Raw genomic sequence first — 18,179 nt, forward strand, 5'->3', positions numbered from 1 at the left:
GGATGCTCAGTGACTTAAGCAAGATAGAAATGCATGATTCTCTCATGCAGAAAAGTCTGCTGGGCAGTCCAGGACCAGCATGCCACCTCTACCAAGTCATCAGGGACCCAGTACTTCCCAGCATCCTGATCCTTGGGGCAGGATGCACATCCTCAGAGCCAAGCTAGTGCTCAGCTCTCTTCTCTCTTTTCTAGGCTAGAGTGTTCCAGGGAAAGAGTGTGTCCCTCCTGGTTAAGGAGCCCTCCCAGAAGCCCCACAGAGCACTTCTGCTTATAGCTTATTGGTCAGGATCTACTCACATGACTGTCCCAGCTGCAAGGGAGGCTGGGATATGTAGTCTTTTGTATGGGCAGCAACATGCCCACTAAGAACTGGAGCTTAGACCCTAAGAAGCATGGGGAGGATGACTGTTGGGTCTAGAATTATCAATTAATAACCAATCACCTGGGACACCTGAACCCCATGTCCTCAAGCTCAGCAGGTGTCCTCCATGTTCCAGTCAGGCCATGAGGGACTCTGTGACTCCCTCTTCTTTGAAACACATCAGAGGCAGGGAGACAGGCCAGCTTTGCTTTTGAGGACACCAGTTGGCCCCGAACCTGCCATCCCTACTCAGGTGCTGTGACAAATGATGTGAATTCTCCTCCTTTCCTGAGCCCTGGTGGTAGCATGGAGACTCATGAGCAGAGGGCAGCCAAGCCTGACAGTGCCAGAAAATAAAAGATCTTGAAGGTTCCCCCCAAAGTTGCCAATTACCTTGGCTTTTGCTGCAGCAAGTTTCCTTTCAATCCTAAAACACCATGGATCTAGGATTTACCTTGGCCCCTGCAGGTCTCCAGGGCATCTGCAAGATTAGAATCTGTGTGCCTCAGAGCATACAGGACTACTCCTGGGTGTCAACAGCATGAGCTTATTGGAGCTTCAGAGCTGAGCCAGGTTCAAGCTTGAAGAGCCAGTTTCCTCTGGAGGCCTGTCTAACTGCAATAGCAGAATTGAACATAAAGCAGGCTCTTCTTGGACTTGTGGATACTATACTGGGAATCAGGAGAGCTGGCTTCAGTAACCCCAGGGTGTCATTCATGTCCTCAGCATCTTAGCATCCTCTGTGGAACCAGGGACTCTCGCTAATGTCCTCTCCAGAGTTCCCAGAGAGGCTGTGTGTTCTGTGCATCACCGGGTCACTGTTATGTTCATCTGTAAAATGGATATACAGTATGTGGTGTAGGATTTGTGTGAGGTTTAAATGAGAATCCTTGTAAATTATTCACCAAGAACCTCACACACAAGCAGTGCTAGGATGGCACTGTAAAAAGGTTCCACCATCATCATCTTATGATATGGAAAGTTTAGTGCATTTTTTTAAGATCTCCATGTTATATAACAGAGTATGTTGGCTTATGGAGCACAAGTTTCCAGGCACATCTCAAGTAATTGCTCTCAAATAATGTCTTAAAAATGTTTTTATATTGAAGTGAAAGGAGAAAGGAGGTGACATAGGCCTGAGACTGCTGTCCTTAGAGACTTACGTGCAAGTTTGGCCCATGGTGAGCCTCTGGGAACTTGGATTTCAGGAGGGTTCATAGAACTTCCTAATTGCTGAGTAACAATTGTGAGTGGCTCACTATACCTAAACTGTTTGTGTAAACAAGGTGGTTCAGGCTGAACATCCGCTCTCCTCCTGGGCATCTGGAATTTTGGTATGTGATAGGAGAGGATATGTGACCAGACCCCAATAAAAACCCTGGACACAGTCTCTGTTGAGCATCCTGGGTAAACAGTGTTTCCCATGTGTTGTCATAATTCATTGCTGGAGGAAGTAAGTGCATCCTGTGTGACCCCCCGGGAAAGGACTCTTGGAAGTTCACACCTGGCCTCCTCTGGACTCGGCCCACATGCCATTGACCCTCGCTGATTTGCTGTCTCCTTCTGGTGTAGTAAGTCTTGGCCATGAGTACAAACGTGTACTGAGACCTGTGAGTCCTCCCAGTGGATCACTGGTCTGGGACTGGCCTTGGGAACTCTCAATACAGGGGACACAGCAGGAGACAGAGTTGTGTGTTCAGCAGGATCACAGAGAAAAAGACTAGAAGGAAATTCACTGGCATGTTAAAAAAGTTCCTTTAGCATGATAAACCAAGTCCCTTCTGACTTATCTGCATTTTTATTAGTGCGCATATATTGCCTTTTTAATGGAAAGAAATGAACATTTTAAAAGGATTTTTTAAAAATCCTTCTGTTTGCCTTAGAAACAATAAAAACCAGTCAATAATTGTAAGTGGGGAGTCGGGTGCTGGAAAGACAGTGTCTGCTCGCTATGCCATGAGGTACTTTGCCACCGTCAGCAAGTCCAGCAGTAACACTCACGTGGAAGACAAGGTCCTCGCATCAAACCCCATAACCGAGGTGGGTACCCTGTGGGCATGGGGAGCGGGGGCAGAGGCGTGTATATGGAGAGGTGGGCTGGTTCATGTATACAGGTGTACCTTGTTTTACCGTGCTTTGCTTGATTGTGCTTTACAGATATTTCTTTTTGTTTTTTTAAAAAAACTAACTGAAGATTTATGGCAACTCTGTGTCAAGCAAGCCTACGAGCTCATTTTTCCAACAGCCTTTGCTTATTTTTTGTCTCTGTGTCCTGTTTTGATAACTCTCACGGTGTTTCAAACCCTCCACTAGCAAAAAGATTACAGCTTGTTAAAGGGTCAGATGATGGTTAGCATTTTTTTTTAGCAAAAAAAAATTTTTAATGTGTGTGCATTGTTTTTTAGATACAATGCTATTTCACAGTTAATACACTATATAGTATAGTGCAAACATAACTTTTATCTGCACTGGGTAACCAGAAAATTCATGTGACTTTTATTGTGACATATGCTTTATTCCAGTGGTCTGGAACCAAAACCATAGTATCTTCAAGGTATGCCTGTATGTGGTCCTTTAAAGACCAAAGAAGTAAGAGCAGGAAAGAGCCAGGAAGTCTGTTCCCTAGTGGGATTTGTAGGAGACTGGAGCACGGATTGCTGGTTCCAAAGCTTCTCTGCTCTACCTGCTGGGCTAGAAGTTCTACCATCAGGATTTTAGGAGTCCCCTGTTTACATTTATATCCCAGGGGAAAATTCCTCAACCGCAGACACAACTGGCACACTGAGACCAGCAGTGTTCTCTAGCCAACCAATACCAGCTTTCATAAGCTGATTTTTAAATATTCAGGACTTTTTTTGCAAGTTGTTGTTAAAGCCTTGGTAGTTTGAAATCAGTCATGGTGGAAGTATTTATACCTTTCAAATTGGCAAATGTCACATATCCAGGCTCTTCCTCCTCCCTTCCCCAAGACTGACTCATTAGCACACCACTGACTTGGGCAAACATATGGGCAAGGCCACCCATGATGGCACCAAGGAGTTAAGGAAACAGCCCTCAAGGAAGAAAGAGCATCTGACAGCTCAGGGGAGAGGGAAATGAATCGATTTGGATTTATTTGGAAGCGTAGCAAATAGTTAAGACTGTTGGATTCTTAGACCTTTTCTTTCTGCTCTCTCGAATCAAAATCCTCAATGAATATTTATCAGACCACCTATTTTGTTCAAGTCACTATGCCTGATAATACAGGAAGTAAGGAAAAGATTAAGGTCCAATCCCCAAGTTTAAAGACTCCTCTAACATATTTTAAACTTAAATAGAAAGATAAATCACAACCCAAGATAGCTATAAAAAGGTGTCAAGAAACACTGCGCTGTTAAATGCCCGCAGGATAATATTGTGTGGCTGTTTCTTTAGGGTTGGTCTCACCTGCAGTTATAAGCTCCGTGAAGGCGGGACCGTGTTCCCTTGGTCCATCTTCACCTACCGAGCATGTGGCCCACGGCAGGTGCTGAGCAAACATATGTTGTCTGAAAGTGTAATGACCTGGACAGGAGCGCAGTAGTTGTGCATAGGAAAGGCACTTTGATATGGAGGGTGCTCAGGAAGGGAGAGGGCAAGAGGAGAGACAGAAGTCAAGAGCAGAAGTAAAAAGCAAAAGTCATCCTCAGCATGGGAGGGATGGGAGAGGGCTGTTTTTTGGTTGAGTAGAAAGTTTGAGTAGGGAAGTGATAAGGACAAAAATAAAGGTTGAATGAAGGAAGTGGACTTTAAGCATCTCTAATATTTTAGGCATAGATGAGTTGAGGCACTTTATATTGATACTATCTCATTTAATCCTCCCAACTCTGTAAGATGCATGCTTATATTACAGATAGAGAAATTGAGGCTTAGAAAGATGCTTGCTAGCATCACCCAGATAGTAAAAATGAACCTGGGGCCATAAAACATCAGAACCCATGCTTTCCCTCATCCTGCTCAGTGTCTACCAGTAAGATTGAGGAGAGCCTTGAAGTAAGATTGAGGAGAGCTAAGGATATGTTTCATTCTCTGCAAGCCCCTGCCTTCCAGCCTCCCTCTCTAATCAGATCTTCCCCTAGCATACAGGATTGGATTTTACTATAACTGCTCCAAGAATATGGATGCAAAGGTTTTTTAATGTTGTTGCTATGTTTTGTAGGCTGTTGGAAATGCCAAGACCACCCGCAATGACAACAGCAGTCGGTTTGGGAAATACACGGAAATTAGTTTTGATGAGAGAAATCAAATTATAGGAGCGAACATGAGAACTTACCTGCTAGAGAAATCCAGAGTTGTCTTTCAAGTAAGGATAAAAATATTAGTTAAATTTCCTTTTTCCCGACTTTTATAGTATGGCTCACATTTATGTATTCATTACACAACCTATGTTGTTTGGTGACTTGAGGTAGAATTTTCCTATCTTTCATTTGCAATGTGGGTTATTTTTTTCTGTTTCTTAAAAATGAAAATTGATGATAGGTACAGTATCAATAGAATTTCACAATCAAGGGAAAAGTTTATGACTTTCAATTTTAGGCACTTTAAAAATTCTTAGCATTTAAAGATCGTTTGTCTTTCTAGAACACAAAAACTATTTAAAATAAACGAAGTTGTTTTTTTTGTATTAGGAAGAGAATGGGATCAGAGCTAGTGAGGTGGGGTTTAAGAGAAAGATTCTTCTGTCCATAAAATGGAGAAAATTATCTTCATTTTGACGCAGAAGGAGAGAAAGTAAGCCTTGTATTGCAAGGAGTTTCTTTAAAATTTCAACTAGTACAAATTACATTATTCCCATTTCGTAGCATGTTTTCATTTAATATCATTTTCTCTGAGGGTGGTTATTTGGAAGGCGATCTTGGACCACCAGGTTGGGTCACAGCAAAAACACAGGTAGATGTCCATATCTGTGAGATCAGATTAGCCATCTAAGACCCTCTTATGGAAAACCTCACATTTTCATTTGATAAGGTCTGGTGTGATTTCAGGATTCCTCTTTATTTTACAGTCAGAAAATGAACGAAATTACCACATTTTCTATCAGCTTTGTGCATCCGCAGAGCAGTCGGAATTTAAACATCTTAAATTAGGTACGTAATGCATGGTGTGTAGAAGAGTCTCTTTTTTTGTGTAAGAATTTAAATTCTAGGTTAATCTCTTCTTCTTATAATAACATCACTTTAAAAAAGTATTCTGTCCAAAAACATAAGATCCTTCAGTTCCAGGAGTGGAATTGATGCATTTAACTAAGCAGGTAGATTAGTTAGGGGCAGGTTGGTCCAGGAATCAGGTACCCTTCAACCCCAGGGTTCTTTTCAAAGCTCCAGAGCAATGGAGATCATCCATCTAGAATCACCTGAAGAAGGCTTCTGACTGCTAGGACTTACTGATTTAAGTCCTTAAATTTTATTTTTATCTGAATTTCCTTGGATGGTCATTTTTCTAAGGTATGACATATTTCCCTTTCTCCTGAGACAGAGTATCTATATATATCATAATTTGAACATCCTTGAAGATTCAAAATCATTATTAATTGTAATCATAGTTAACGAGCCACTTTTCCTTCAGTGCAAACAGCCCAGCTCCTGTGGTACCTTAGCTCTCCTGTCTTGGTCACCCGGGCTGAGTTGGTAGATAGAATTGTCTAGTGTATTGGAGTTGAATATACACTCTCTGCTGCTAAGTCACTTCAGTCGTGTCTGACTCTGCGCAACCCCATAGACGGCAGCTCACCAGGCTCCCCCGTCCCTGGGATTCTCCAGGCAAGAACACTGGAGTGGGTTGCTATTTCCTTCTCCAATGCATGAAAGTGAAAAGTGAAAGTGAAGTCGCTCAGCCGTGTCTGACTCTTAGCGACCCCATGGACTGCAGCCCACCAGGCTCCTCCATCCATGGGATTTTCCAGGCAAGAGTACTGGAGTAGGGTGCCATCGCCTTCTCCGACACATACTCTAATCCTGAAGAATTTGTTTGCACTTGTAGAATCTGTTTCTTCAGATGTTATATAATGATAGTATCCATGCCTTATCTGCCAAACAGAATGCAGATAGTGAATGTGGAAGGGCTTTCTGAAGCATCACTTACTATTCAAATTTAGGTGCACATCTGGGCTGCCGTCTATGGGGTCACACGGAGTCGGACACGACTGAAGCGACTTAGCAGCCGCTGGTTATTATCTTGACCATGGTGATGTTTTTGTAACAGTATATGTATGTCAAAACTCATCAAGTTTTCTACAGTTCATCATACATTCAATGAACCTCAGTAAAGCTATATGAAATTGTTAGCTGTGGGAACAAAAACCATGTGCTCTGGAGTCACGCCTGCATTTTACTTCTCGCTCTGCCACAGTCACTTACTGTGAGCGGGCCATTTCACTTTTCTGAGCCTCAACTTCCGAGTCAGCAACGTAGAATTCTAAGGAGTCAGTGGAAAAACATTTGTGAAGTGCTTAATATAGCACATTAAGTGTGAACTGCTCTTCTTGCTTCTGATAAACATGTATGTTCACCTTCTTGTGTCACAAACATCATGATCTTTTGATTTCAGGGAGTGCAGAAGAATTTAATTATACGCGAATGGGGGGCAGCACGGTCCTTGAGGGTGTGAATGACAGAGCCGACATGATAGAGACTCAGAAGACCTTCACACTGCTGGGTGAGCGAAAACATCCTGTCCCAGGAGTGGCCGTCTTCTCTAAGAACACGGGGATGCCCAGCATGCGTGTGTTCTGAAGACATCGAATCAATTCTAAGTTTAGGATGTTGTTGTTGTGTTAGTTGCTCAGTCATGCCCAACTCTTTGTGACCCCATGGACTGTAAGCCACCAGGCTCCTCTGTCCATGGGATTCTCCAGGCAACTGGAATGGGTTGCCATTCCTTTCTCCAGGGGATCTTCCCAACCCAGGAATCAAACTCAGGTCGCCTGCTTTGCAGGTTGAATCTTTTACCATCTGAGCCACCAGGGAAGCCCAATTTTAGGATGAGTCAATCAAAAAACATATTTAGAGGCCAAATGATCTAGATTGTGCGTTTCCCTTGACAGATCTAGAAATCAACTCCTTTGCACTCAGGCTCACTGGCTTGCTGTGAGAAGCATGAGCCATAAACCCTGTGGATGCTCATTAGCTCTTCCAGGCTGACTACAGAGAAGACAGGTGAAAGGAAAGGTCTGAATCAGTTTAGAGGTGTGATGTTGAGCCTACTTGGCCTTGACAGGTATCCTGATGATCATGGTAAAATAAGGGACACCTATATGGAGTTCAGTATGCACCAAGCACCATTCTAAATACTTTGTTGCCTGTATTAATTCATTTAAACCTTATAACCACCTTATGAGGTAGCTGCTTTTTTTTTTTTTTTTGCATTTACAATAGGAAAACTGAGGCATGGAGACAGTAAGTGATTTACCCAACGTTGGGGTGGCTAGTAAAGAGCAGAACTGGAATTTATACCCAGGGTCTTTAGACATCTCATTTGTATACAGAAAACCTGATCTTTAATTGCTAGGATGCTGACCCAGGTGAAGTAGGTACTCTTCAGTTTTTTCCCACCTTGCCTTTCCCAAATGGAGCTCAAGTTTGAAAAGACTACAAGTGATATTTATAAAAATAGTCATTCACTTTCCCATTTTGTGTTAGTCTAGACATACATACAAAACTGCCAAAGCTTCTGATCAATGTGAGACTATAGACCATTTTTACATCTTACAGAAAATGTTTATCTCTTATTAGCCCTAGCTGTTTTCATTGTTGTGGCCTAGCTGATGATATTTGAATGCAAAAGGCAAAGAACTTGAGGTTAAATATATCAGAGTAATAGGTGAGATGAGCACAGTTGTGTAATCAAGAATGAACACAAGATGGTTTCCTAAGCACAATTTCCATCCAGTTCTGCTCCTTCAAAACTGCTTTAGGATTCCCCTGGCGGTCCAGTGATTAAGACTGCCTGCCAATGCAGAGAATGAGGGTTCAATCCCTGGTTGGGGAGTTAAGATCCCACTTTCCTCGCAGCCAAAAAAACAAAATATAAAATGGAAGCAGTATTGCAACAAGTTCAATAAAGACTTGGTCCTTACCCTTTGGGTCCTTACCCAAGTTAAATAAAATGGTCCACATGAAAAAAAAACCTTAAAAGTGACTGCTTTAAGAAGGGCAATTTAGACAGTGTCTAATAATGTGATAAGCAGTTCTGGTGCTTATTAACATTTTCTTAAAATAATAATCATGATTTCAATCTCTGTGTAACGTGCTCCATTGAGAGGCAGCATGAGGAGGGGACAGGCAGCCTAGCTCTAGCAGGGCTCCCAGGGGACCTGTCCTTCCTTCCCACCTCTAATGGCACCTCACAGTGAAATGATGCAACAAGAGGAGGCTTTGCAATCAAATAAGCAAGAATTAAAAGCCAAGCTGGCAGGACTCTGGAGGTTACCCTCTCTAAGACTCAGCCTCTTGATCTGTAGAATGGCTGTATTCCTTACCCACAGGACACTCAAGACAACTGGTAGGGAAATGCACGCAGCACCAGGCTGAGCACACAGCAGATACTTGCTAAATGTTCCTGCCTGCTTTCTGTCTCTATGAACTATACCCTGTCGTCAAAGTCCTAACCATCCTTTGAACAAAACCATCCCCTCCTCCAGGAAACCCTCCCTAATTACTGGAAGTAGCAGCAGCAATTTTCTTCCAGTTTATCACATACATTAGATCATTTTACAAATGTCCACGCCAGCAAGGCCAGGACTAGCATGGGACAAGAGAGGCAACTGGGGTGCAGAGTTTAAGGAGTGCTTGCTCTCACCATGGCATAAGTGCAGAGCTGGCGCTGGGCACCTTGCTTGTGTTACCATGACCCCAGCCCTGCACACCGGGCCAAGATGTTTTAGGCAAAGCCCCCAAATTTTGTGGGGAATAAGGATAGCAGTCCGCTGCCTCCGATGGCTGATAAAGGTGATGGCTGCCCACTGTGCTGTGCGAGGGGGGGCTGGGAAGAAAGAGGCAGAGCTGTCCTGCTTCAGTCCTTCCCGGGATTTGTCTCAGAGAGTGACTGGGTGTGGCTGGCAGGGCAACCGTAGAATCTGTACCTGCTTACTTCCCACCAAGTCTTATTATTTAAAAACACTAGCTTGGTGACCTCCTCTCCTCTGATGGCCTGCGCTTGCCCATTAGACCTCAAAGTTTAGCCCTTAACTATCTATTGTCATGAATTTGCTCAGGCTTTTCCCCATGCCTCATAGAATAGGTCTGTGGCCTCGCACGTGTGTGTGTGCTAAATCGCTTCACTCATGTCCGACTCTGCGACATGGACTGCAGGTAGACCTCCAGGCTTTTCTGTCCTTGGGATTCTCCAAGCAAGAATTCTGGAGTGGGTTGCCGTTTCCTCCTCCAAGGTATCTTCCCCACCCAGAGATCGAACCCACGTCTCTTGCGTATCCTACATTGGCAGGCAGGTTCTTTACCACTAGCACCACCTGGCACAGGTCAGTTATTATCTCTGGGCATCAGTTTCCCCATCTGTACACTGGGGCAGCAATGAAAATACTCAGTCATTTCAGTTATCTATTGCTGTACTCCAAATCTTGGTAGCTTAAAATGACTATTTTTGATAACATATGACATAATTTATCATAATGTTCCTCTATTACAAACATTCAGGTTATTACTGGATTATTGTCATTAAGATGAAACTTTAATGAACAATTAATTCCATTTAACAAATAACCATTAAAATTGCAAACAATCCAGCACTGTTTTAAATGATCTTAACTATGAGTGCTACTCTTTGAGAAAGTGACTTATGCCAGTGGCTCTCAATACTGGAATATCAGGTCACCTGAGACTTTTCTTTTAAACATATCTAACATCTAGATATCACCCCAGACCAACTAAATCTGAATGAGAATATCTGCAAATAATGATATATCTGAAAGAGAAAAAAATAATCATGCAGAAGCTTCTCATTCTAATCTATGAACTGTGTGAAAACTTCGAGATAGACATTTCCAATTAAAAATATCTAACTCTGGGCTTCTTTCCATCAGGAATTTATGAACTAACATTCAATTTCTAACCTAGTCAATGGTTCTAACAAAACTTCTCATTTTAAAAAGATCAGGGACTTTCCTGGCGATCCAGTGGTTAACACTTCACCTTCCAATGCAGGGAGTGCAATTTCAATCCCTAGTCAGGGAGCTGATATCCACCTGCCTCATGGCCAAAATAAAAAAACATAAAACAGAAGCAGTATTGTGACAAATTCAGTAAAGACTTTAAAATGGCCCACATTTTAAAAAATCTTTTAAAAAGTACCACTCCTTAAAAAAATCAAAAATTTTTTTGCTACAAAATTTTATTTTCCAAAGTTCACTTAAACTCAACAAAAGAAAATCGTTATAGAGAAATATACAGTTCTTAATGTTTCTCCACATGCATGCATTGGAGATGGCTGTGAGTCCTCTAAGAATAAGAACTTTATCAATAAGCCAGATATAAAATAATAAATATTGTATGATTCCTCTTATATGAGGTACCAATAATAGGCAAATTCATAGAGACAGAAAATAGAAGAGAGGTTACCAAGAGCTAAGGAGCGGGAGGAATAGGGAGTCATTCAATAATGACTACAGAATTTCTGTTTGGAATGATTTTCTTTAAAAGTATGGAAATGGATAGTTGCACCATATTGTGAATGCAGTTTAACTGCATTGAATTAGGCACTTTTAATTGGTAAAAAATATAAATAAGTAATATGACAATTTATCATTGTCTCTTGTGACTCTGGGCTGACTGGGCTCAGCTGGGCACTTCTCACGTGGGGACTCTTGTCTGGTGGTGGCAGGGGCTCGATCAGCTGAAGACTTCTTCTGTTACATGGGCTGGGGTGACTGGAACTACTGGGCGCAGGGCAGGCATTTCTCTCTCTCCGTGTGGCCTTCCTCACGCATGCTGGTCTCAGGGTAGATGGACTGCACACGAGCTGGCTTCTCCCAGAGCCAGTTCCAATAGGCTCAGGTAGACTCTGTGGGTCTTTTTATGAACCAGCTTCAGAAGCAGTGCAGCATCACTACTGCTTATGTGCTTATAATCAAAAGCAAGGCATAGGATCAGCTGAGTCATGACCCTCAGGGAGGGAACCACAGAGGGTATGAACAATTGGAGGGTGATGCATTGTGGGGGGGGTCATCATTGGTAGCCACCATAGTAGCTGTTAGGGATGATGTGGGAATTAAGAGAGAATGTCTTAAATGGTTTGTGAACTGTGGTATGCTCTGTCTGTAAGAGATCAGTATACGTTTAATGAAAGCGTGACCTCAGTGCATGAATCACTAAAAAAATGTCTTTGGTCAGAGGTTGGCAGATTACAGCCTTTTTTTATAAATAAAGTTTTATTGGAACACAGAGACACTTTTTAACTATGATCTATGGCTGTTTTCATGCTTGATGCTAGAATTGAGTTCTTGTGACAACCTCTACAGCCTGCAAAGCCTAGTAAGAAAACATTTGTTGAACCTTGTCCCAGGTGATAGAGTGAGCATAGTTGATGGGTTCCTTTGACTTTTATTGAAATTTGTGAAAGGACTTGTGGGTGGAGTCATGAGCCTAGCTTCAACCCCAGTGTATCTAAAACATGGACATCTCCTGAGGGCCCCTGACCAGGCAAAGAAGTTTCAGCAGTCTTTGGAGACCTGTTTCCTGCTGTGGAGTGGATTCACATATGGAACTCACTGTAACTTTGAGATTGCCATCATCCTGTGACCCCCACAGCCAATAATCTCATGCTTTGTGTCAATTTCATGGTCTGTGAACCTTCCTTGTCCAACTCAGTAAGCACTAGCCACAGATGATTGTCTATGTTAGTTAAAATGAGATAAATTTTAAAATTCAGTTCTCAGTTGCACTAGGTGTGTTTTGAGTGCTCATAACCATATGTAGCTAATAGCTGCCATGTAGTTCAACACAGATAAAGAACCTTTCATCCCCAAGGAAAGTTCTGTCCAACAGCACATCTCCAACAATGTGAATACCTCGTGTACACTACTTAGCCCATAGGTCGTGTCCTCTTGTTTGTGTCTCAGTGTTTTCTGTCTTAGATGTTGATTCCCTCATGAGCAGACTACCCAGTGTGAATCATACATAGGCTTATAACACATTTGGGCAGATACCTTTCTTAAAATGTCATTGCTAAATAGGTACTTGCTGATTGATTTGTCCATTGCTGTGATTTGTTATGGAGACAGTTTGGAGAGACAGGCAAGGTTAGCAGTGAGGTCATCCAGCTCAGTACCCAGATCCACTTCACAGCACACCCAGTAAACAGACCTCTGGAGTCTGCTCACACTTCTTTGCCTGGTGTGGGGTTGTCAGGAGAGCATCACATTTAGATACACTGGGGTGACCTAGGGCAGCTTTGTGATTCCATGGGTCTTTTCATACACTGCAGCGGTCACTGGCAGTAAATTGCTTAGCCATGACACATGCAGTGTGATTGTGACCTTGGCAAGTTCACTAGACTTTCTGTGCTTTAGTTTCCCCCTCTGTAAAATGGAAACAGTTCAGTTCAGTTTAGTTCAGTCACTCAGTTGTGTCAGACTCTTTGTGACTCCATGAACGGCAGCAGGCCAGGGTTCCCTGTCCATCACAAACTCCTGGAGCCTACTCAAACTCATGTCCATCATGTTGGTGATGCCATCCAACCATCTCATCCTCTGTCATCCCCTTTTCCTCCCACCTTCAATCTTTGCCAGCATCAGGGTCTTTTCCAATGAGTTGGTTTTTCGATCCAGGTAGCCAAGTATTGGAGTTTCAGCTTCAACATCAGTCTGCCAGTGAATATTCAGGACTGATTTCCTTTAGCATGGACTGGTTGGATCTCCTTGCAGTCCAGGGGACTCTCAAGAGTCTTCTCTATAAAAAAAAAAAAAAAGTCTTCTCCAACACCACAGTTCAAAAGCATCAATTCTTTGGCACTCAGCTTTCTTTATAGTCCAATTCTCACATCCATACATGACTACTGGAAAAACTATAGCTTTGACTAGACAGACCTTTGTTGGTAAAGTAATGTCTCTGCTTTTTAATATGCTATCTAGGTTGGTCATAACTGTTCTTCCAAAGAGCAAGCATGTTTTAATTTCATGGCTGCAGTCACCATTTGCAGTGATTTTGGAGCCTAAAAAAATACTAGTACTTTATATAGTTGTAAGGATTAGATGAGGTGACATGTGGAAAGTACTCAGGATAATGCTTGATGCAGAGTTTCATGCTCTTTCTCTTCTGGCTCTGTTTCTGACGTGCTAAAATGATTCTGGTACCCAATTCCAGTGTGTTGCTGGGACGGGGGTCTCCCATACCGCGCTATTCCCTGGACACCAGCCGAGTGTCCTATAGTTCAACTCAGTGCTGACGTTGTCTGCCTGGAGAAAGCATCCGATCTCACAGGTTGAGGGCTCAGCCCCGCCCCTGGCCATGTCAGGTGCCAGCCTCCTGTCCAGGTTGTTACTTGTGCTCCTGACTGAAGGGCTGTAAATCAGAGGTTCCCTTAACCACCTCCTTGAATTCAACCAATTTGCTAAAGCAGCTCACAGAACTCAGGGAAACATTTTACTTAGTATATCACCAGTTTATTATGAAAGAATATAAAGCTCAAGAAAAGCCCATTGGAACAGATACATAGGAGCAAGTATGTGGGAAGGAGCAAAAACTTCTGTGCTGAGTGTATCACTCTCCCCAGTCCCATGGGTTCACTCCAGGGCTCTCCAAACCTTGTCCTTTTGGGGTTAATGGAGACTTCAGTACAGGTACACTGATTAAATCATTGGCCATTGGCAGTCAGTCCAACTTGCAGTGCCTCTCTGCTCCCCGAAGGTTGAGGGGTGAGACTGAAAGTTCCCACTCTCATCGCAGGGTTGCTTCCCCTGGCAACCAGGCCCCATCCACACATGACCCAGGGGGCATTCCAAAATTGCCTCATTACCAAAAGACAGAAGTCTCTCTCACCACTTAGGAAGTTCCCAGGCTTTTAGAAGTTCTGTGCCAGAAACTAGATGAAGGCCAATTTATATATTTCTTAATACAAACCACAATATCTCAAGGAACTTAGCAGACCACAAGTTACCCCCTGAGGGAGCAGAATGGGGTGCATTTTGATCAAGAGCTTACTTCCTTTGTTCTTCTGCTGACTCTCATTTAATTTATCCTTTGATCTCTGCCTGACCATTAAGATCTCTGTCAGAAAGAAAACTCTGGAAACAGATCTTTCCTGGACCTCAGGTTCAAGGAACTTGACCACTGTGTTTCTTGTTGAAACCCACTTCAAGCCATCAGTGCTTTTGCAAGGATTTTATCTCACTGAAGAGAATTACTTAACTAAGGTCTTAAGTTCTTTCTTTGAGTCATTGCTTTGGAGTTGTTATTTCAGTTTTGTCAGTTCTGGAAGGCATGGGCTTAGTCATGGATTATGCAGAGAGTGGGAGTGCCAGAGCAGATTCTCCAAGTTTGCATTTTTAGTTGCTTTTCCTCATCACTTACCTGTCATTTATCATGGTGTTGCCCTGGAGGTTATTTCTTTTAGAATCTGCTGTCCTTCAGGTGGAAATGTTAGCTTGAAATGGGGTGACTGCAAATGTCTGGACTCTGCTTGAACTGGAGGCATCTATGTAATTTTGGTTTGAAATCATATCTGACTTTTTAAAATATTTGTTTATTTTTAATTGAAGGATAACGGCTTTAGAATATTGATTTGGTTTCTGCCATACATCATCAACATGGATCACACATAGTTGTACATATGCCCCTCTCTCCCACCTCCCACCCTTTCCCATACCTCTAGCATGTTACAGAGCCCCAGTTTGAACTCCCTGAGTCATATAGCAAATGAAATCATATGTGACTTTGATTTTGTGTGATCTTTGAAGGAGAGAAGACTCTCCAGGTTTTGAAATTCTTTTGGAACATGACCTAGCTGCTATTGAGATATTCCAGGTATCTTCAAGTCGGAAGCAGCAGTGACCACAATGGCTCTTTCTGGGCATTGAGGGCCTGCTGCTTTTTTGCTGGAGTAAGTGAGGGTCTCCTGTTGGCTGAAAAAAAATACACAACCTTAAAACTGAAAATTATGTTTTATTCAGTAGACAAAGCAGGGCTTGAGCCCAGGATGCAGCCTCTCAGACAGCTCTGAGGGACTGCTCTGAAGAGGTAAGGGAGGAGCCAGGATATATAGGAGTCTTACAGCAAAGACCAGGTAGTCAGAACATCAAAATATTACTGTTAGTTAAAGAAAACCAGGTATCTCAAATTAAGGAATTCAGCGCTTTTCTATCATATATATGGGAAGGTGCAACAGTCTGGGCTCAGTGAAATCATTCCTTTGATAGGCACCTTAGCTACCTAGGACCAGTATTCTGCTTTTCTCCATCCTGAGTCCCCTCAGGGTGCACCCCTGGGGGCAGTGATAGTGGCTGAGAGCTTGATGGCCACAGCATCCATTGTTTGCTGATACGGCAGGCAACTCTTTTCATTCACAAGTGATAATTCCACCTGTATTGGTCAAGGTCCCATGCAAGGAACATGGGGCACATTTAAATAAGATAAAAGGAGGAGAGTTTATTTACCAAGGGAGCAAATACAAATTGCAAATTGTGTGGGGCTGAGAGGGCTGCAAGAAGCAGTAGGGACCTGGAAATAACAACTCTTTCTGTTTGGGCACAGGGGTGTTAGTTGAGCCTGAAAGGAGGGTTGGGAAAAGTCAGCACCAGATCTGGAATAGATACCTCCTGCACAGCCAGCCTGAGGCAACTTCAAGGAAAGAGATGGGGAGATGTACCAATACCTTCTCCTCCTGTCCTCTGATCTCCTGACAGGGTACCAGTTGGCCAGACCCAACCAGAGGGCATGAAAACCCATCACCTTGGTCCAAACAGACCAGCCCCCTGGGTCAGAGAGCAGGGTGCAGAGCTGGAGGGGCAAATGGAGTCCTTCCAGCACCACCATAAAAAGCATTTGGGGAGCTTGTGAACAAAAAAGAAAAAAACATACCAGTAAAAAAAGCACAGCAGGGACTTCCTTGGCAGTTCAGTGGTTAAGAGTTTGCCTTCCAAAGCAGAAGCTTGAGTTTGGTTGGGTAGCTAAGATCCCACATATCTTGCAGCCAAAAAAAAAAAAAAAAACATAAAATAGAAGCAATATTGTAATAAAGTCAATAAAGACTTCTAAAAAAATGGTCCACATTAAAAAAAAAAGTTTAAAATTTTATTTATTTAAAAAAGTAAGCACAACATACAGAATAAATGACAGCCAATTCTCCCAGGAACCTGACATGAAATAGTTTCTCAGATATTAATTTCTGGGTTGAACTTCCTAGCAGCCACCACAGAGGGGAAGCCTGGTGGGCCGAACAGTTTACATTGCGTGTCTGCACACGTCACACTAGAGAGACAAACTAGTGAGCCAGATTCTCCCTGGGGTCCACTCCCTTGTACCCTGTCCCATCTCTTGGCACTGACGGTATTAGAGGGTCCTGAAAGAATTCACGTGCTTATCTTACTAGTGATTATGCAAGAGAAGAAATGGAATATTCCTAATTTGGGAAACATTTTGTTTTCAGGTTTCAAGGAAGATTTTCAGATGGACGTTTTTAAGGTTCTGGCGGCCATCCTACATCTGGGCAATGTACGGATTGCAGCAGTGGGCAACGAGAGATCAGTGATCAGCGTAAGATACGTGTTTGTTTCCCCCATCCTGTGCTGGGAGGATGATCAGCAGAAGCTCTCAGGGTTACCCTGCTTTTGTATTTCAGCACCAGGCACACTGGACCTACTAGGGAGACTAGTTTAACAGGAACAAGGAAGATTGGGGTTTCCATGCGTTACCTTCAAAGAGGAAAGCTTCTGCCCCTTGCAACAGCAGAGAAGGGGGAAACACAACCCCTGTGTGGTTTCCTTTTATTCAACAGATTTTTACTGAAAGCCTGCTATGTGCCAGACACTGTTGTAGGCTCTGGAGAAACATCAGTGAACTAAACAAAATCAGAAGGCCTTCATGAAGCTTTTGATCAAGGGGAGAAAATGGAGGTGAGGAGACACAGTAAAAGTTATAGGCGCTGGCAGCTGGCAATAACCATTAAAAATGAAAATAGGGGGCTTCCCTGGTGGCTCAGTGGTAAAGAATCCACTTGCCAATGCAGGAGACGCAGGTTCAATCCCTGGTCAGGGAGGATCCCACATGCTGCAGAACAACTAAGCCCATGGACCACAACTGTTGAGTCTGCTCTAGAGTCCAGGAACCACAACTGCTGAGCCTGAGTAGCACAGCTACTGACGCCCACACTCCCTAGAGCCTATGTTCCTCACCAAGAGAAGACACCTCACTGAGAAGCCTGCACACCGCGACTAGAGAGCAGCCCCTACTCACCACAGCTAGAGAAAAGCCTGCACAGCAACAAAGACTGAGCACAGCTCAAAATAAAAATAAATACAAATTATTTTTTTAAAAGAAGGAAAATAGGGACTTCTCTGGTAGTCCAGTGGTTAAGACTCCACACTTCCAATGCAGGGAGTGTGGGTTGACTCTCTGGTCAGGAAGCTAAGATCCCACATGCCACAGGACATGGCCGAAAATTTAAAAAAGGAAAGTATAGCAGAATAGGTGGGGACAGGCTATGCCTTTTGAATAGGGCATCCAGAGAAAGCCTTTCTAATTCAGTAAGCAAGTGAAATTGTGTCTATATCTGGAGGAGGAATATTCCAAGTAGAGGGAACAGCAGGTACAAAGGCCCTTGGGCAGGAAGTGTTATTGAAAAAATAGCCAAAA

The 18,179-nt window shown here is 43.1% G+C and overlaps 1 protein-coding gene across 1 annotated transcript in view; it reads left to right on the plus strand.

Moving 5' to 3' along the window:
• MYO5C (myosin VC) overlaps positions 1-18,179 on the plus strand; it is a 118,469-nt gene that overhangs the window by 22,397 nt on the left and 77,893 nt on the right. The window contains exons 5-9 of the mRNA XM_027553992.1: positions 2,247-2,403; positions 4,541-4,684; positions 5,387-5,468; positions 6,928-7,035; positions 16,975-17,081. Coding sequence (XP_027409793.1) covers positions 2,247-2,403; positions 4,541-4,684; positions 5,387-5,468; positions 6,928-7,035; positions 16,975-17,081 — 598 coding nt within the window. The remainder of the gene's footprint in view (positions 1-2,246; positions 2,404-4,540; positions 4,685-5,386; positions 5,469-6,927; positions 7,036-16,974; positions 17,082-18,179) is intronic.

The sequence above is a fragment of the Bos indicus x Bos taurus genome, chromosome 10 (assembly GCF_003369695.1).
Source record: "Bos indicus x Bos taurus breed Angus x Brahman F1 hybrid chromosome 10, Bos_hybrid_MaternalHap_v2.0, whole genome shotgun sequence".
NCBI lineage: Eukaryota > Metazoa > Chordata > Mammalia > Artiodactyla > Bovidae > Bos > Bos indicus x Bos taurus.